The 21413-nt window shown below is 36.5% G+C and overlaps 1 protein-coding gene across 2 annotated transcripts; it reads left to right on the plus strand.

Moving 5' to 3' along the window:
• The first annotated feature begins 853 nt into the window (after positions 1–853).
• Positions 854–14018, plus strand: LOC127670826 (vomeronasal type-2 receptor 116-like). 2 transcript variants are annotated; one of them, XM_052165369.1, is made up of 6 exons: positions 854–1056; positions 3256–3538; positions 3977–4780; positions 5625–5849; positions 12284–12407; positions 13111–14018. In XM_052165369.1, exons 1-6 carry the CDS (start codon positions 854–856, stop codon positions 14016–14018), a joined length of 2547 nt encoding a protein of 848 aa, XP_052021329.1. The 2 variants fall into 2 exon arrangements, with proteins under 2 accessions (XP_052021329.1, XP_052021330.1); XM_052165370.1 differs by having other exon boundaries at positions 13114–14018.
• Positions 14019–21413: the final 7395 nt, after the last annotated feature.

A 21413-nucleotide genomic window follows, 5' to 3' on the forward strand; every position in this document is an offset into this window, starting at 1 on the left:
TGTTAACAAACATCAACAAAAAATGTTTTATCAAATGCCACTGACTGCCAAGGACTGATTATCAGCCAAGAGATCAGCATAATAACTAAGTGAATGTCTGCACAGGTAGTGATATTGGACAGAATGGGTGATGAATCTTTACAAATACAGGAATTTTTGATTTAGTGTAATGATGTGTTCCCCAGATAACAGAAATCACAGAAAGTTTGAAGATATTTTGTAAACATGGGTAGCATACAATAGTATATGAACAACAGAGAGAATGTTCAACTCCTGGCTCAATGTTTCATGTGAGACTGTGCTTCTCTACACTAGACAATGGAAGACATAATGTCCCATGATTCTTCTCAGAGTGTGAATGATATTGAACTTTTATGACTTTCTAAACTTTTGCCTATGGACGTTCTGCTGAAATCCATTGTGTTTATACATATGGTTGTTGACACATATTCTGGCAAAAGCTGTCCAGGAGAAATTGTCCTTGGGAATTATACCACGAATATGAATGAAATCATGGCACCTGAGGATGGAGAACATGATCTCCAAAATATGTTTTCCGATATATGAATGAAGTCATGGCACCTGAGGAAGGCTAGCATGATCTTCAAAACATGTTTTCAGAAATGTTTTTATCAAAAGTTTTCAGACCTCAGATGCAGTGCTTGAGGCTAGAATTTTCCTGACGTGTCCAGGGAGCATGACATAGGATGAATGCGAATGAACAGTTGAATAAAATTGAGTATAGCTCCATAGAGCAATAGCCTTAAAACAGACACATTGGAGTAAATGTGTGTGATGTTTGTCTGCATAAGGAAAAGATTAAACAACTGCTCCATTAGAGCGCCCAGCAGACATGAAGAAGCTGTCTATTTTTGCTATTTCCTTTTTGCTCCTAATGCTTTCTTTCATCTTGTGCTGTTTGACTGAACCCAATTGCTTTTGGAGGGTAAAGAATAGTGAAGATAATCATGGAGATATGAGAACTGACTGTGGTTTTTTCCTTCGGACAATCGAGGGACCTATTGACAATATTTATGATGACATTTTTGAATTTAGGTAAGTCATTAACATTTATTACCTGATTCAATGTTATGAATTAAAATACTTATCTATGTACACAAACAGTGGAGTTCTGTCCTGTTCTTTCTACTCTAACTTTAGGAATCACTGAAAATTAAGTATAATATCAATCACTATTTGATATTATACTAATTTGAATGATTTCAAATGTGTCACAGTTTAGTTTAGCTTTAATATATTGGGCTCTAGATCTCATGGAGATATCACATAGACAATGAGAGAGACTACATCCTATCTTTCAGTCTTTGTGAATATCATTTGTAGAAATAGGTTTCCTAATCTGCCATGATTTCACAGTTCTCACCTTTGGCAACAGTTCAATATGAAGACAAAATGCCACTGCCTATATTCAACTGTCTACCAATGATGACTGTATGAGCATGCATCTAAATGCCTTCCTAAAATGGTTGTATAATTTTCATCTCCAATAGTTGGACATAGATTCATTCATTGAAATATTTGTGTATAGGCAGGTCTACTACATCTTCTTTCATATATAACATATGTACACTTGTGAATATACTTACACATTGCATTTTAAAATCGTTTTTGTATGAATCTCTCCTGCCATTCTGGAATTGACATTGAATATGGAAAAAGACAGTCAGTCATAATATGTTGCTACCAGAATAATCTTTTGGTCCAATTTTGCAAATGCCCATCTAGGTAATAGACTTATCATCACTATCTGGTAAATAGTAAATATTTCTATTATTTCGTGAATAACTATAGCATTAGAAAAAATGTAGACGAATAAATGTAGAACTTGCTCATAAAAAGCTGTTTTGATTGTGGCACCATAGTTCTGAGATCCCAAGTATGATATATTATCATCGATGACTGCAGATCGTCAATGTGCCTGTGTCTCCTTTGTCTATCTCTGACTCTTACCCCATCTCTTATTCAATTTTCACATCTTCCAGATTAAAAAAATACATTTTCCAATTGTTAGCAACAGTACAATGCATAAACGTTGATAATGATGGTGGCTGCAATTTATTATACTTCTCTATTAGGTTAGTAGAAATTTCATTTCTGATGCATTCTGTATTATTCCACACCTCATTGGAAAAATAGTGGAAATCCTCATTGGTGACCCATTTATAAGCCAAACCAAGGTTTAAAATACAAATAAATGAACTGTGCCAATACACTGTTCAGGTTTAGAAAGAAAATCTTATTTGCAAGCTCTCAAGTGAAAAATATAAATTTCACCAAATGAAAAGAATAGATATATTTATCCTGAGTAGAGGTAATTGCTAATAGTAACAGATGAACTACCAACTGTGCTGGGTTAGATGAACACATTTCATATGGAGATAGGATGACTGTGCTCAGGCATAATTTAAAGGATCTCAAAGAATAAGAAAGACTGAGGTGTTAAGAGAAATGTTATACCAGTTTTGCGAAATTGACATAGTAACAACACACTAAAAGGTAACATTAAATTAATGTGTAAAAGAACATAAATGATAATATTCTGGTTACGTACTATATTGTATCATTTTGAATATTTTGAATTGGATAAATATATTTAAATGTAATATATCTTAAAATCATTATTCAGTTTGTTGAATATTAATAGTCGAAAATTAAAATTGTGAACAATATTGTCCATAATTCCCAAATAATATTTTGTATGGTTGGAAACAATTTAGTATGCAAAATTGACATAGTATACTCAGGTATGGATATTATTAGATATGCATTAATAATATCTTAGTGTTTTAAAATATAGAATATAAAATTTTGATGTATTTTTTGATTCTCAAAATAATCAATATTATTAAGATGCTTGTTGAATAAAACCCATTCAAATAATCAAATAAAATTTAATGTGAAACTCTTATGTCTTTCATATTTGTTTTAATTCTTACTTTTTATGTATATGCAGAATTATATATCCAAGGTTATTTTACAGCAGTCTTACTCAAGAGGATTATAACAAGGATAACATTCAGAGATAAAGCAATTTTCTTGAATACAAAATTTATCATATATTATTCAATGCATATGAATTCTGAAATTGTATTTAGTTCTAAATATATCTAGTATATGAGGCTTATTTCAAGACATTTAGAGAGTACTTTAGCATGTCTTATATTGAAAACTTTACTGCAATTGAAAATTTATGTTTCAATCATCTCCCTTAGTATTCATTATGCCTTATTTTAGAATGCCAGAAAGAAGATATGAGTTTTTTATGGTAATGTTTTTTGCTACTGATGAAATCAACAAGAATCCTTATATTTTACCCAACATGTCTTTGTTATTTGTCAACATTGTTGATCTGTGTCAAGATACATTGAGTGTTTTGGATCAATTATATTCACCAGAATACAATAGATGGTATTTTGTGAATTATGTCTGCCGAGAAGATGGACTTTGTGATGTAGACCTTACAAGAATATCATGGAAAACAACTTTAAAACTGACAGTTCAATCTAGGACACCAAAGGTAAGAAAGTGTGACACTGAATGAGTTAGCAACATTAAATTCCATTTACAGGTGTCTACAAGAAGCCTTGGGCAACATTCATTTATGAGTGTTCTGCTATACACACCCGCACACAAACACACACACATACACACACACACACACAGACACACACACACACACACAGACACACACACACACACACATTATATAGAAACAAATTAAATAAATAGATCATAGATGTTTTGGGCAAACAGGCCAAACTTTGTTGTAGGAAATTCAGAATTTTTAGGAATCGTCTAGAATCTGTTAGGAATAATACATTATATTCCTTGTATAATCTTACAGTCCTCAATAAGAGTTCTGAAATGTGAGTAGTGTTACTTGTATATGAGTCATTTAATCATAGCAATCATATTCCTGATGTGGATGTTTTGTCCTCTCTTCTACATTCTTTAGGTTTTCTTTGGGCCATTTAATACTAACCTTAATGACCATGACCAGTTTCCCTATCTCCATCAGATAGGCCCCAAGGAAACACATTTGTCCCATGGCATGGTCTCCTTGCTGCTTAATTTTAGATGGACTTGGATAGGACTGGTCACCTCAGATAATGACCAGGGTATTCAGTTTCTCTCAGAGTTGAGAGAAGAAATGCAAAGGCATGCGATCTGTTTAGCTTTTCTGAATGTGATCCCAGAAACCATGGAGATGTACATGACAAAGGCTATGATATATGATAAACAAATTATGACATCTTCAGCAAATGTTGTTATCATTTATGGTGAAAAGAATTCTACTTTAGAAGTCACCTTTAGAAGGTGGGAATATTTGGGTTCTCGGAGAGTCTGGATCACAACCTCACAATGGGATGTTATCACAAATAAAAAAGAATTCAGCCTTGATTTCTCCCATGGGACTATCACTTTTGCACACCACAGAGGTGAGCTTGCTAAATTTAGAAATTTTATGCAAACAATGAACTATAACAAATACCTTGTAAACATTTCTGAGTCTATGCTGGGGTGGACATATTTTAATTGTTCAGTCTCTAAAAACATCAATAAAATGGATAATTTTGCATTCAATAACACATTGGAATGGCCAGCACTGCACAAATATGACATGGCCCTGAGTGAAGAAGGTTACAATTTGTATAATGCTGTGTATGCTGTGGCCCACACCTACCATGAACTACTTCTTCAACAAGTAGAGTCTCAGAAAACAACAGGTGTCAAAGGAGAATTCACTGACTGCCAGCAGGTAAAGTTTCTTACATTTCATTATGCTTAGAGATATCAATGTGATCTTTTAAATGGTCCCAGAGAAACACATGTCCATTTATTAGAGATTATTTTTCCATTAGAAATATTTCTACATTGAAAAACTCCCCAATTAATCTTTCACATGGATTAATATGAATTTCAAGTATTACATTTAATAGGACACAATACATTTTTTAAGATAACAGAGACTTTTGTGAAAACGTGTCTCAACATTTCCACAAGTGATTTTAAAGTTTAAAATATGAGACAAGAGTTTTGTCATGAAAACCTTAAGTGATGACAACACTAGAATACTTTTTTAAAGAATAATTTCTCAAGAATCAATACATGTGTATTAACTAATAGTTACTCTTTTAAATTTTCGATTATTTACAAATCCAGAAGTGAATAATACTATACATTTTATTAAGTTTATATTATTTCATATATGTTTACTCTCTATACATGAAAGACTCAACAACCAATGTTTATTTTCACACACATTCAGAATCCTTCTTTATTTGCACATACATGGTTTCATTTTTTAAACAATTTTTTAGTCATTTTTTGACAAATGGGTGCACATAAACACACACACACACACTGATACACCATGTTACTAGTGGTCTCATAATCACTTTTTTCTAGCATGTATTAGCATTGAACTTTAATAATAAGTATATTAATGTTCAATCATCCATGATGTGCAATGCCTTTACTATGTGATTACTTTAATTCACTGTCTTTTTGTAAAGTCATTAAAGATTTAGGAGAAAAATCTCAAATTTTTCTTCCCTTTATTGATGTGCATATGTAAGCATCTAAAGATGGATCTCATTTAGGTGTCTTCCGTGCTGAAAACTAGGGTATTTACTAACCCTGTTGGAGAACTGGTGAGCATGAACCATAGAGAAAACCAGTGTGCAGAGTATGATATTTTTATCATTTGGAATTTTCCACAAGGCCTTGGATTAAAAGTGAAAATCGGAAGCTATTTTAGTTGTTTTCCACGTAGCCAACAACTTCATTTATCTGACGATTTGGAGTGGGCCACGGGAGGAACATCAGTGGGTACAATTATTATTTTTTCTGTTTATCTACATTTTAAAATATGAGGTGATGAACTATTAGCTTGAAAAAGACCATTCTCAGTTACAAGCACCAAAATTTGATCTCTCTCATTTTCATGTAAATCTGGTCTTAGAGATCAAAGCCTCTGGATTCCATGTTCAGTTTCACCCACATGCCTATTCACCACTCAGGAATATATTTATTAAATTCGTATATATAATTAAAATTTTATAACTCTATTTAAACTACAGAATTTGCAGAATCAGTGTGAACATATTTATAGCCAAATTGAAAGTAGTATGTATTCATTAACAGAAATCTTTTTCTAGATTCAACGTTTCCATTTTTAATATATATATACATATATGTATATATGTATATGATATATGCATAATATGTATATATATATATAGGACTTTTTAATTTTTATTGAATATTTTCTTTATTTACATTTCAGATATTATCCCCTTTTCTTGTCTACCCCCAGAAGCCCCCTATGCAATTCTCCATCCAAGTGCCTCTATGAGGGTGTCCCCATCCATCCACCCAATCTATCTTTCATCCCTGGCATTCACTTACACTGGAACATCCAACCCTCCTAGGCGCACAAACTATTCCTCCTGCTGACATCTAACAAGTCCATCCTCTTCTTCCTATGCAGCTGGTCCCATGAGTTCCTGCATGTGTACTATTTGGTTGGTGGTCCAGTCCCTGAGAGTTTGGCTGGGTGAGACTGTTGCTCCCCAAATTAGACTGTAAATGTCCTCAGTTCCTTCAGTCCCTTCCCCAGTTCCACTCTCAAGGACCCCTAAGCTCAATCCAATGGTTGACTGCGAGCATCCACCTTTGTATTTGTCAGGCTCTAGAAGAGCCTTTCAGGAGACAGCTATATCAGGCTCCCGTCAGAAAGCACTTCCCTGCATCCACAATAGCATCCATGTTTTAGGATTGTATATGGGATGGATCCCCAGGTGGGGCAGTCTCTTTATGATCTTTTTTCAGTCTCTACTTGACACATTGTCTCCATAATGCCTCCTGTAAATATTTTGTCCCCCTTCTAAGAAGGACTGAAGCATCAACAAATTGGTCTTCACTATTCTTCAGGTTCATATGGTCTGTGAATTGTATCTTGGTTAGTCAGAGTTTCTGGGCTAATCGTCAACTTATCAGTGAGTACATTCTATGCGTGTTCATTTGTGATTGTGTTACCTCACAGAGGGTCATATATCCTAGTTCCATCCTTTTGCATAAGAATTTCATGAATTATTTATTTATAATAGCTGAGTAGAAACCAACTGTGTAAATTCACCACATTTTCTGTTTCCATTCCTTTGTTAAAGGACATCTGTTTTCTTTGAGCTTCTGTCTATTATAAATAGGGCTGCTATGAACATAATGTTTAAAATGCTGTCTTTTTCCTCTAGAAGGCTTTAGCTCCTTTGTGAAATATTAAGTGATCATAATTGTGTAGGATCAATTCTTTGTCCTCAGTTTTACTCTAGTGTTCTTCCCCGTAACAATCCCATGCAAATTTTTCACTATTTGCATTGTAGTGCAGCTCGAGGCTAGGGACTATGATTTTCCCAGAACTTCTATTATGGTTGAGAATTGTTTTCGCTATCCTAGGTTATTTTCTTATTACGAGAATTGCTCTTTCTGACTATATGAGGAATTGTGTAGAAATTTTGATAGGGATTTCATTTAATTTGTATATTTCTTTCAGCATGATAGACATTTTTATCAAAGTATTCCTACCATTCCAGGAGGAGGGAAGATCTTTACATCTCATGAATTATTCTTTAGTTTCTTACTTCAGAGACTTTAACTTCTTGTCATACAGACCTTTCACTTGTTTGGTTAGAGTCACAGCAAGATACTTTATATTGTTTATGACTAGTGTGAAGAGTGTTGCTTCACGAATTTCTTTCTCAGACTGTTTGTTCTTTGAGTATAGGAAGGTTGCTGATTTGTTTTAGTGGATTTTTTATCTGGTCATTTTTATGAAATTGTTATCAGCTATAGGAGTTCTCTGGTGGAATTTTTGAGGTCATTTAAGAATTCTATCATATCATCTGTAAATATTGATATTTTGACCTTTCCTTTATAATTTGCAACTCTTTGACCTCTCTTTGCTGTCTAATTGCTCTGGGTAGAATTTTGAGTACTTTACTGAATAATGGTGGAAAGAGTGGGCAGCCTTGTCTAGTACCTGGTTTTAGTGGGATTGCTTAAAGTTTCTCCCTATTTAGTTTGATGTTAGCTACTGGTTTTCTGTATATTGATTTTACTATGTTTAGTTATGTGCCTTGAATTCCTGATCTTTCAAAGTCTTTTATCATGATGGGATGTTGGATTTTGTCAAATGTTTTCTCAGCATATACTGAAATGATCATGTGTCCATTTTGTTTGAATTATTTTATATAGTGGATTATGTTGATAATTTCCTTACATTGAACCATCCCTGTTTCCCTGAGATGAGGCCTACTTAATGGTGATGAACATTTTGCTGCATTCTTGAATTCAGTTTTTGAGGATTTAATTAAGTACATTTGCACTGAGCTTCATATGGGAAATTGGTCTGACGTTCTCTTTCTTTGTTGGGTCTTTGCGTGATTTTGGTATTGACATAACTTTGGATTCATAGATCAAATTTCATCTTATTCCTCCTGTTTCTATTTTGTGGAATACGTGGGAGTATATTGGTATTGGGCATCTTTAGAAGATCTGAAAGAATTCCGTACAAAAATTGTCTGATCCTGAACATTTCTTTGTTGGGAGGTTATTAATGATGGCTTCTATTTTTGGGGGGTGTTATGGGACTGTTTAGACCATTAATTTGATCCCGATTCAAATTTGTTTTTGGTATCAGTCTAGAAAATTGTCCACTTCATCCATGTTTTTCAGTTTTGTTGAGTATAAGCCTTTGCAGTAGGCTTATACTCTAAAAATCAAAAAATGATATTTTGAATTTCCACAGTTTCCATTATTATGTCTCCCTTTTCATTTGTGATGTTGTTTATTTGGAACATGTCTATGTGCCCTCTGGTTAGACTACCTAAGGGTTTATCTATCTTGTTGATTTCATGAAAAGACCAGCTTCTGGTTTTGTTTTTACTTTGTACAGATCTTTCTTTTTCTTGCTTGCTATCAGACCTGAGTTTAAAGATTTCCTGCTGTCTACTTCTATTGGTTGTATCTGCTTCTTTTATTTTTCTAGATCTTTCAGATGTGCTGTTTATCTACTAGTGCATGCACTCTCCAATTTCTTTTTGGAGGCACTCAAAGCTGTGAATTTTCCTCTTAGTTTTAATTGTGACACATTAGTTTTGGTATGTTGTGCCTTCATTTTCTTTAAATTTTGATGAGTCTTTTACTTCTTTATTTCATCCTTGAACAAGTTATCATTTAGTAGGATATATTTCAGCTTCCATGTGTATGTGGTCTTTATGTAGGGTTTTGTTGTCATTGTTGTTGTTGTTGAGGTTGATTTTATGGAAGACCAGCCTTAGTCTGGGGTGATCTGTTAGGTTGAGTGGGACTATTTAAATCTTCTTATATCTGTCGTGGCCTGATTTGTGTCTGATTATACTATATAGGTGCTGAGAAGTAGGTATATTCCTTTGTTTTAGTATGTAATGTTTTATATGTATATATATATATATATATATATATATATATATATATATATATATATGTCAGTTAAATCCAGTTAGATTCACTGTGTCTCTGTAGATTTTTTGTTTCTCTGATCTGTCAATTGATGAGAGTGGGGTGAAGTTTCCCACTATAATTTTGTGGGAGCAATGTGTGCTTTGAGCATTAGTAAAGTTTCTTTTATGAATATGGCTGCCCTTGCATATGGATTATAGATGTTCAGAATTAAGAGCTCTTCATAGAAGCATTTTCATTTAGTGAAGATGAAATCTCCATCATTATGTTTTGTTAATATCTTTTGAATGAAAGTCGATTTTTTATGGCTATTCTAGCTTTTTTTGGGGGGTGGGACTACTAGCACACAAAATTGTTTTCAAGCCTATTACTGTGAGGAATTGGTTATCTTTGTCACTGAGGTGTGTTTCATGTAGGAAGCAAAATGTTGGTCTCTATTTATATAACCAGTCTGGTAGTCTGTGCTTTTTTGGGAGGGGGCATTGAATTTATTTATGTGAAGACATAATAAGGAAAAGTTATTCTTGTTTCCCATTTTTCTTGTTATTGTTGTTTCGTGGTTGTTGTTGTTGTTAGAGGTGGAATTATGTTTTCTTGGCTTTTGGTTTTGTTAAAAAAAAAAGATTGCTTTCTTGCTTTTTCTATGGAGTAGTTCTCCCTTTGTGTTGGATTTTTCAATTTTCTATTCTTTGTAGGGTTGAATCGGTGGAAAGATGTTGTGTAAATCTGATTTTGTCATGGAATATCTTGGTTTCCCCATCTATCTTATTTAAGAGTTTTGCTGTGTATACTACCCTGGGTTGTCATTTGTGTTCTCCTAAGCTCTGTATGACATGTCCCAAGGATCTTCGAGCTTTCATAGTCTCTGGTGAGAAGACTGGTGTAATTCTGATAGGTCTGATATTATATATTACTTGACTTTTTCTTACTGCTTTACTACTCTTTCTTAGTTTGTTGCATTTGGTATCTTGAATATTATTGAAAGAAGGAATTTCCTTTCTGGTCCAGTCTATTTGGAATTCTGGAGGCTTCTTTTATGCTGACGGTCAGCTCTTTCATTAGGTTAGGGACATTTTCTTCTATAATTTTGTTGAAGATATTAATGGCTTTTTTAGTTGGGAATCTTCACTTTTTTTCTATACTTATTATCCCTAGGTTTGGTCTTCCCATTGTGTCCTGTATCTCCTGGACATTTTGGGTTAGGGGAATTTTGAATTTTGCATTTTTTTGACTTTTGCTTCAGTGTTTTCTCAAGTATCTTCTGCATCTGAGATTCTTTCTACTATCTCTTGTATTCTGTTGATGATGCTTTCATTTATAATTGCTTATCTATTTCCCAGGTTTTCTATCTCTAGGATTATCCTCCTTTGTGATTTCTTTATTGATTCCTTTTCCATTTTTCCAATCTCGATGGTTTTGTTCAATTCCTTTACCCTTTTGATTCTGTTTTTGTGTAATTCTTTAAAGAATCTTTGTGTGTCCTCTTTCTATTTTTTTATCTGTGTTGTCCTGATTTTCTTTAATGGAATTATTTTATGACTTTCTTAAAGTTCTCTGTCATCATCATGAGATGTGATTTTGAAACAGTTTAGCTTTTCTGGTGTGTTGGGTTATCCAGGCCTTACTGTTGTGGGAGAATTGGGTTCTGATGATGCCAAGCAGCTTTGGTTTCTGAGACTTATGTTCTGGCCTTGGCCTCTTGCCATCTGGAAATCTCTGGTGTTAGCTGGTCTTGCTATATTGAGTGTAGCTTGCTCCTCCTTCAAGCATTTGTGTCAGCACTCCTTGGAGAACTGATCACTCCTGGACGAATTTGGGTATGGAGAGCTGTGGCTCAGGGTCAGCTCTGGGTGCAAAGAGAAACACAGAAGGATCTTTTCCCAGGCTTCTCAATTCTGGGCCCAGGGTGTTTCCCTAAGTACAGGCATGTTGGTCTTCCCTGTGGTCACGGTCTGGTCAGCACTCCTGTGAGCCCAGATCTCTCCTGGCACTATTTGGGTATGGAAAACTGTAGCACAGTATCTGCTGTTGGAGGTGTTGAACAGGATCAGACAATTTATATATTTTTGTTGGTTATTGTAATTGATTACTTTTCAAATCTTATCCCTCTTCCCAGTTCCCCTCCTCTGCCTTATCTGGTATTAGTGGGAGGGAATATCCTTGGTCCTGTGGAGGATTTATACCACAGCATAGAAGAAAGCTAGGGTGGTATGGCAGGGGTGTAATGGTATGTGCAAGAAACTCTTCACAAAAGCTGGGCAAAGGGGGGAGGCATATTGGGACTAAGATTTTCTTTTAAACGTAGGAAAAATAATTAATTTTATAAGTGCCCTGTAGAACGTACTTTTCCATATTCATCAAACAACTCTTTCGTGATTTACCCTACCTTCTATCTCTATACAACTCAATGTTCTATTGTTTATTTATAAATGATGAAAGAGAGACTGATGCCACATAAACATTGCTTTTAGATTAATCAGTTTAGGAAGGAAAAGTTTTGAATTTCTACAACATGAATGTTACATATATAATATCACATGATATAGTAAATGTTGGGTGACATTCATTGCATTGCAGTGTAATTTTAAATAATAAGGTGCCTGAAATTGTTAACTAATGCTTTTCATCAGAGGATTATTTATAACCATATCTATTAATGTCCCATATATCAATTTATAGGTTATTCTACCTATGATGTATACCTGAAGTAGACACACACACATACACACTCATATCTTATAATATGTATGTATTGCCTCAGGTTCCCTCCTCTATGTGTAGTGTGCCATGTACTGCTGGATTCAGGAAAATTCATCAGGAAGAAACAGCAGACTGCTGCTTTGATTGTGTTCAGTGCCCAGAAAATGAGGTTTCCAATGAAACAGGTACATGCTTAGATGCAGAAGAAAACTTGAAGAATTTGAAGACATTCTCTTTCCCAACTAGAAATATGATGTGGCTTAACTGATACTGAAGAGCAAAAATCTCTGTGTTTCATAACTTTACCAATTATAAAGTATCAACTTTTTGGACCCAGCAAATAACCTGCAATATCTTCTACCAACAATTTATCTCTCACAATGTGATTGTTACTGATTTTATATTATATAGAACATGTTTACGGAGACAGACATTTTCAACAATTTTAAACAAAAATTTTAGGCATAAAGAAAGTTGACTATATGACCAGACCACAGTCTTTCCCTAGATCACCAGATTAGTCCTTGATAAAGGCCAGATGCTCAGGGTAAAGGCTGTTTAATTAAATATATTTTAAGAGCTTAGATGGTTTAAAGGATTAAGTGTCCCCTGTCCAAGAAAGACAACAGTGAAGATTTTAAGAATGCAACAAGACTGCACATTACCCTTGGCTGTGAGTAGTGAAATTATGGTTTGAGGAATTATATAATCTGAGATTGTGAATATCATTTTCTGTCATATTTTTCATTCTTTTTTAGTTTACTAAATACTTTTAGCTGTTCCATTCCCTATGATGGTGTTTGTTCCATCACAAAGCATAGTTTAATAGAGAACAATTATTAACTACATAAATATGATACCTTATAATGACTTATTGTTTTTCACCAGCAGATATGGAACAGTGTGTGAGGTGTCCAGACGATCAGTATGCCAACTTAGAGCAAACCCAATGCCTCCAAAGAGCTGTGACATTTCTGGCTTATGAAGATCCACTGGGGTTTGCTCTAAGCTCCATAGCCATGTCCTTCTCAGCCATCACAATTCTAGTACTAGTCACTTTTGTGAAGCACAAGGATGCTCCTATTGTGAAGGCCAATAACCGCATTCTCAGCTATATCCTGCTCATCTCTCTAGTTTTCTGTTTTCTCTGCTCATTGCTCTTCATTGGACATCCCAACCAAGCCACCTGCATCCTGCAGCAGACCATATTTGGAGTGTTTTTCACAGTGGCTATTTCTACAGTGTTGTCCAAAACAATAACTGTGGTCATGGCTTTCAAGCTCACTACTCCAGAAAGAAGGATGAGACGGATGCTGACATCAGGGGCACCTAACTTCGTCATTCCCCTTTGTACCCTGATCCAACTTGTTCTCTGTGGCATCTGGTTGGTAAAATTTCCTCCCTTTATTGACAGAGATATACAATCTGAACATGGGAAGACTGTCATTATTTGCAACAAAGGCTCAGTCATTGTCTTCCATGTTGTCCTGGGATACTTGGGTTTCTTGGCTCTGGGGAGCTTCTCTGTGGCTTTCCTAGCAAGGAACCTTCCTGACAGATTCAATGAAGCCAAGTTCCTAACTTTCAGCATGCTGGTGTTCTGCAGTGTCTGGATCACCTTCCTCCCTGTCTACCATAGCACCAGGGGGAAGATCATGGAGGTTGTGGAGGTCTTCTCCATCTTGGCTTCTAGTGCAGGGTTGCTAGGGTGTATCTTTGTCCCAAAGTGTTATATTATTTTAGTTAGTCCAGATTCAAATTTAGTACAGAAGTACAAAGATAAATTGCTTCATTGAACCTTTCATAGTATGAAAGTGTTAGATGATACCCAACTTATTTTTTCTTTATCTTAATGAAAGTAGAATTTAATCATAGAGAAATTTTAAGTAGTAAACAAATTTGAGCTTACAAATTGGATAGCACTTTCCATTGTGACATCAATTAGCAAAGCTTGGTGGAACATGGTTTCATTTATAAGTACACAGTCCTGACGAAACTGAGAACTGGGAATCTCATTTGAGGAATGACTACCATCATTTTGAGCTGTGGCTTTGTGTGTATGCCATGTACTTAATTAATGATTAATATAAGGTGACATTACTGACTGTGGACAGTACCCCTGTAGGTACGTTGTTCTTGGATTTATAAGAAAAAGGACTGCAGAAAACATAGGCGTGAAGCCAGTGATCAAAATTATTCCACATGCATTCATGGAGTGCCTGCATTCAATTTCATGCTTTGGCTTCATTTGATATATGGTGACTAAGTTACATAAGTAAATAAACACTTTTCTCACATGTTTCCTTTGATAATGGTGTTTTTTTACAGCGACAGAATCTAAGACATCACATAAGTGGTAAATTGCCTCTGATGAGACTTGGAATACCATAGACTCTTGATGCAATAAAAGTCACTGATTTGAAATGAGAAGCAAGAGTAAATGTTAGCAAAATGTGAAGCACAGTGACAGTATTACAGAAGTACTAGACTTTAGAATAGCTTTACAATGAACTAGGAAGCTATTAAGATATCAGAAAACATACAAAGAAGGGAACATTTTATGAAAAGGTAAATGGGGTTCAGATTGTGCCTGCAATATAGGACTATGCCAATTTATGTAAAAGACATTTTCATTATGAAATGAAAGTTTTACTAAAGCAAGTAAAATCACTAATGGAAAATGTCACACACATAACCTGTAGCACAATAAGATCAGTGAATTTGATGAACATATAAATCACTCTAGATGAAAGGTCTCATCATAAATTTTATCACTATATTTGTACTAAAGATAATTTCACTTTACTATTACCCACACAAATATATATGTATAAGCACATACACATTATTTCTATAAGTCAGATGATGAAAGTCAGTGTCATTTTTCTGTCAAAGCACTGCTTGCTGCTTTATTTTTTAAATATTATTTTGTAGTGTATTTTTGACATTGTAATTCAGTTGCTTTTTGTTTACATTCCTGTCTCCAAAACACCCTTTGTACCACTCCTTGAACTCCTAAATTGCATATGACCTCTTATCTCATTAATTATTACTGATATGTCTATATTCACATACATACATATATAGAGAGAAATATAAATTACTGAGACTGTGTAAAACATACATGGTAGGAGACTCGGTCCATCCTGTGCATGCTTTCTAGTGTTGGGAACAAGAGAGCTTGGCTCAATATCCCCAACGGAGATGTTTGCACAGGTTTCTTGAGAGCAAAACATCCTGTGGCTTAGCTTGATTCCCTGCCTTCCTGCCCAGTGTGGTACGGACTTCCCAAGTGCCTGTCCTATGACTATAATTGTTTTCTCCTGTTTCTTCCCTGGCCTCTCGTATATATATTGCTGGTCTCTCAGTAAATCTTTGGCATTCTCCTTGCAGAATGACCCGTGCCTGTGTATTTTGTTAACTCCCCAGGCCTACGCCCAATACTCGGTACGATGGCAGCAGCGGCGTTGACAAATGGAGGGTCCACCGAGATCGGGAAAGAGAGGAACACCTGACGGGATCGTTCCAAGAAAAGCTGACCGGCAAAAGGAAGAGGAATGTATTGGGGAATATATGTTGCAAGAAACAAAGTAAAAGTGAGTACAGGATGGCGCCATGGGGATAACAAGTTCCACCTTAAAATTGGTGGATCAACTGGTGGTTCTGCTTAGCTAACAGGTATCAGGGTCAAGGTTAAAACAACTAGGGTGTGACAGCAAATTGGTATGGCGAATTTTATTAGGCAAATTGTCAGCAGTCTAAAACTGCATCAGGTAAGAGGAATGGGGCATAAAATAAAATAAAATAAAAAGAGTAAAAGACAAAAAACAGATTTTGGAAACATGGAAGAGAGAGAAAGAGGGAAGGAAAATGGATTCAAAACTCTCTTAGGGACAAGGATAAGCATGGAGATGTCCTGTTTCCTCTATGGACCCTACTGGAGATAGTATTAGTACTGGTCACAAGTGCTCTTTCCTCTCTATGTGTTATGTTTGGCGCACCAATTTGTCCACACGTGTCTGTCCTTCTTGTTTGAATGATTGTCCTGTGTTTCATGTTGAAAAGAAAAAATGGTTAAAACTTTATCTACTGGAGGTCCATCTCTTGATCCACTCTCAGTTTACACAGCAGAGGCTGATTTAAGCTGCCCTGCATTTAGCTAGGAGTCAAGCACAGCTTGAGAAAAGCTGCTTTTAAAAGGGCCAGCAGCTTCTCAAGTTCTAGGGCAAGTAAGTTGATGGTTATTTCTCCTATTGGGTATAAAGTGCTTTTTTTCTTGAAATTGCAGCTAGTAAAAAAAAAAAAAGTTTGGTTTAAATTTATAAGATTCAAGTAGTTGCTTCATTTTTGTTTCTGATTGGTCTTAAAGGTATAAGTATGTTTTGCATGTCTTGACTATAGAGTATTGGCTTATAAGGAAAGTATTGGGCATGATTAAAAATTATTACATTGGTAACAAAAAGTTAGTTTAAAACTGGTAACTCAGGGTTGGAGTTATATTAAACAACAACACAAGGCATGACCCAATCCAGGAAAAACAGGTCTCTAAGATACTTCTAAATTGGCATAATATTTTGTGAAATTCTTAGAAATTAGACTTATAAGGGATAAGATTGAAAACAATGTCTTTTTAATAAGTTGTACTGTCATGCATTCAAACATACGAACTTGCAGACAAACTTTATGATTTCAAGAATGATAAACGTTAAAAACAGCTGTGGTCGGTATAGGCCTGTTGTCACTTTTTCACAAGCTTTGTTGTAGAACAAACAGTGGTAGAAGCAAAATTCCAAGTTAAAACAGACTTGCAAAGGATATTTCAGAAAGAGGGACCAGAAAACATTCCTGTGACTGCTTTCGCACTATGGAGACTAGTCAGGGATGCTCTCTTGAATACAGATGTAAGGTTAAGGATCAGATGTTCGAGATTAAAAGAACTTTCGGAGTAGCACAAAATGATACCTCAAAGGAGTCTTTGAACGCATCCGAATCAGAGAGTGAGACAGAATTATCTGACGAGGAGGAGATTTTAGAAAAAGAAATAGAGGAATTGAAATTAAAATTAAAGAAATGTAAAGAGCAAAGAGTGTCCGCTTCCCAGCCACCTAGTAAAAATCCTTTCTTTAAAGATGAGGGGGCTTATGCTCCTCCAGCATATGAACCTTATCCAGACCTTGATTGAACAGAGTAATATTACCTTATATCTTTTATTAGATAGTAGTTTATGCTAGATGGAACTTCATTTCTTGACTCCTGTTCTTGTGCTTTGCACTCATTCCTTGAATACTAAACCATGTGTTTCAGTCCCATCTTCTGTAGTTTGAAAAGTCTCATGAACAGAAAGAAGACAAGAAATTGAATTGTTCTAGCAGATTGTGTGTACTGACAAATTACTAAGAGTATGAAGATGCTACTGTGTTTGAAGAGTTCCTGGAATTGTGTCTATGCCTCTAAATAATGAAGGGAGATTCCCTGTCACCTTGTATTGACATCAGAGAGATTTAGGTATTATTGCCACTCCTGATTAAAAAATGTCTGGGTCTATGGCACAGGGGTTTTTGGCTTGTGGAGCTGCCACATTGGGATTGTTCCTGCTAAACTGTACGTGCAAACAACAAAATCATTCCAGAGCAGTAATTGAATAAGTGCTTAGGCACAGGATAATACATCTGCTCAAATTTGGCTCACCCTGTAACGAGAATAGTTAGTCTGTGACAGGCAACTCCTTTGCAGTCCACACCAACCTAAGTCACGGGCTCTGGGACTGGCAGAGATTCCCAGAGACGGGTAATGGGAGTTGGACGGAAGGTGTCCTAAGACAGACGCTATTCATTAAAAAAAAAAAAGGCGGGGGAGAGTTGTTGGGAACCAGAGAGCTTGGCTCAACATTCCCAACGGAGCTGTTTGCACAGGTTTCTTGAGAGCAAAACATCCCGTGGCTTAGCTTGATTCCTGCCTTCCTGCCCAGTGTGGTACGGACTTCCCAAGTGCCTGACCTATGACTATAATTGTTTTCTCCTGTTCCTTCCATGGCCTTAGTATATATATTGCTGGTTTCTCAGTAAAGCTTTGGCATTCTCCTTGCAGAATGACCCGTGTCTGTGTTTTTTGTTAATCCCCCAGGACTATGCCCGATACTCGGTACTGTAGTAGCACGAGCGCTGTCATTTTAGTTGGTGATTCAGTCTCTAATGAGAGACTCCTGAGAGTCTCCTAATGTCCAGGTTAGTTGACACTGTGTGTCTTCTTATGGACTTTCTGTTCCTTAAGAGGCCCTCAATCCTTTCCCCTACACTTCAAAAATATTCCCTGTGTTCTGCCCAATGTTAGGACATTGTGGGTCTCCTCATCTGTTTCATTCAGGTGCTGGGTGGACACTCTCAGAGGACAATTATGCTAAGCTACTCTCTGGGAGTATAAGAAAACATACCCTCAGTAATGTCAGGGATTGGTGCTTGCCAATGGAATGGGTCTCAATTTGGGCAGGGTATTGTTAGGCCTTTCCCTCATTCTCTGCCCCATCGTTTCAACTGCATTTCTAGTAGACGGGCCAAATTTTGGGTGGAAAGGTTTTTCATTCAGTTGTTGTCCTTAGCTACCCACTTGGTGTCCTTTCTGTCAGCAGGATTTGGCCTCTTCTGGGTCATTATCTAATTACCATGCATTTCTGCTAAGATTACCCTCATAGACTCCTTGTTGCCCTCCAATTTGTCATCTCTGGCACATCCCAAAGATAACCCACCCTTCTACTCCCACCTGCTGCAGATTTCAATTCATTTTCCTGGCCTCTGTTCCTCTCTTTTCTAACACCACACCTGTTCCTGTTCTCTCTCCATTCAGTTTTTATTGTCCAGACAGCGTTTCTCTGTATAGTCCTGACTGTCCTGGAACTCACGCTGTAGACAAGGCTCGCCTCGAGCTTAGAAATCTGCCTGCCTCTGCCTCCCATGTGCTGGGATTACAGGCATGTGCCACAACTGCCCAGCTTCCCCTTCCACTTTCTTATCTGCTCTCTTATCCAGTTCCCTCTCTTCAATCTGCCTCTTATGACTGCTTTATTCCCCCTCTGAGATTGAACCTTGCTCATTTTGGTCTTGCTTCTGGTTTAGCTTCTTTTGGTCAATGGAGAGTAGTGTGGATATCCTGTACTTTACGGTCAATAATTCACTTGTAAGTGAGTACATACATGATTTTCTATTTGTGTCTGGATTATCTCAGTCTGTATGATAGTTTCTAGTTTTATCCATATATGAGATGCCTTTTAACAGCTCTATAAAATTAACTGCAGGTGGATCTTACACATAAGTGGTAAATGCTGAGGGCAGAACTTGTTTAAGAATCAAAAGAAACTAGGGTTGTCCATGATTGGCAACCTGCCCATGACTTTTCTAAAAGCGAGCCCCTGGTCCAAATGTTTTGAGCAGATTCATCTGTGGTAGTGAAGTTATTCAGAGGTCACCACCTGATATACCAAATGAGGAGTACCTCAAGGGACCTCACAAGTGGCCACATCTGGCTACATGCGACTGATGCTTCCCATCCAGCACTAGGGGGGACCTACCACCTCAGCTCCACTGCTCATCCACATTCTCCTCATTATGGGCAGAGACCCTGTGCTCAATATGTCTCAAAAACAGAACATACTTGAGGTCACCACACAGCACCCAAGAGCAGCACTCAAAGTAGGGCACAGAGAACTGTTCAAGCCTGTTAAGCCAAAACAAACTTCAACAAGGCATCAGGAAGAACCCTTGTCTTACTCTGCTTGGCAGGCCTGCCTGGTGTCCTTGATTGGACACTGAGTCTTACCCGTCCTCAAGGTTAGAAGGTGCTTTCAGTCCTGTGCCAGATCTTTCATATATCTCAGGTCAGGTTTGAACTCCCATAGCATTTGTGCCTGTCCTCCAAGAACCTCATCCATCTGCAGTCCCACCCAGCACTGTAGGAGAACACACCATTGCTACGTAGGGTGTTCAGCTGCTTGCCCCTCCCTTTTGTTGGCAGTGACCCTGCACTCATCATCATCTGACTTCATAGCTTTCTTGAGAATTTTTCATAGCACATCCCCTTCCTCTTGAAATCAAAATGGATAACCTGTTACTTGAATTGCAGTGGAGGATTAAAGATTACTCATCAGTAGTAGGAGCCCAGGTAAGACCCCAGGCTCTTAACATTAAAGAGGAATTTTAGGAAACACGTGTTTGATATGTGAGTTCATACAATTCCTTTCTACTAGGTGAAAAGTATGAATAAAACACGGGAGAAAACCAGGAAACAGAGGACAAACACTGTGGAACACTGTTGATAGTCAGCACATCTTTTTCAATGGCAAGGTAGGGAAAAACCACAGTTGAACACAAGGTTTTCTAGGTCAACATATCTTATATAGAACTTTTTGGAAGGTATGATAGAGTTCTGCACAAAAAACAGCTGTTCAAGAGAAGATTGCCCTTGGGAATTATGGATGCGAGCGAAATCATGGCACCTGAGGATGGAGAAAATGATCTCCAAAACATGTTTTTAGAAATATGAATGAAATCATGGCACCTGTGGATGGAGAACATGATCTCCAAAACATGTTTTCATAAATGTTTTGATCAAAAGTTTTCAGACCTCAGATGTAGAGCTTGAGGCCAGAATTTTCTCTATGTATCCAGGGAGAATGATGTAGGATGAATGGAAAGGAACACTGACTATAATTAAGTGGCTCTCCAGACACCAGTAGCTTTAAAGTAGGCACTTTGTTGTGTCTGTGTGATGTTTGTCTGCATAAGAAACGGATTACAAACTGTTACTGTGGAGAGCCTACCAGACATGAAGAAGCTGAGTGCTTTCTCTATTTCATTTTTGCTCCTGACATTTTCTCTCATCTTTGCTGTTTGACTGAACCCATTTGTTTTTGCAGGATAAAGAAGAGTGAAGATAACGGTGGAGATTTGCAAAATTATTATGGGTTTTTCATTTGGACAATGGAAGAACCTATTGAAGAGAATTTTTATAATAAATTTATTGATTTTAGGTAAGTCATTAACTTTATTTTCTACACCAATATCATTAATTAGAAATATTTAGCTGTGTACACAAACTGTGGGGTTCTGTCTTCAACCTCCTGTAACTTTAGGAACCACAGAAAATCAATTATTACATCAATCACTATTTTAATACTGTCAAATTTGTCATAGTTAAGATTA

This window comes from Apodemus sylvaticus, chromosome 20 (genome assembly GCF_947179515.1).
Source record: "Apodemus sylvaticus chromosome 20, mApoSyl1.1, whole genome shotgun sequence".
Lineage (NCBI taxonomy): Eukaryota > Metazoa > Chordata > Mammalia > Rodentia > Muridae > Apodemus > Apodemus sylvaticus.

Coding starts and splice junctions, on each gene's coding strand:
- LOC127670826 (XM_052165369.1), top strand. CDS start 854: ATGAAGAAGCTGTCTATTTTTGCTATTTCCTTTTTGCTCCTAATGCTT. Junction 5,850..12,283: donor GGGCCACGGGAGGAACATCA/GTGGGTACAATT, acceptor GTATTGCCTCAG/GTTCCCTCCTCTATGTGTAG. Junction 12,408..13,110: donor TGAGGTTTCCAATGAAACAG/GTACATGCTTAG, acceptor GTTTTTCACCAG/CAGATATGGAACAGTGTGTG.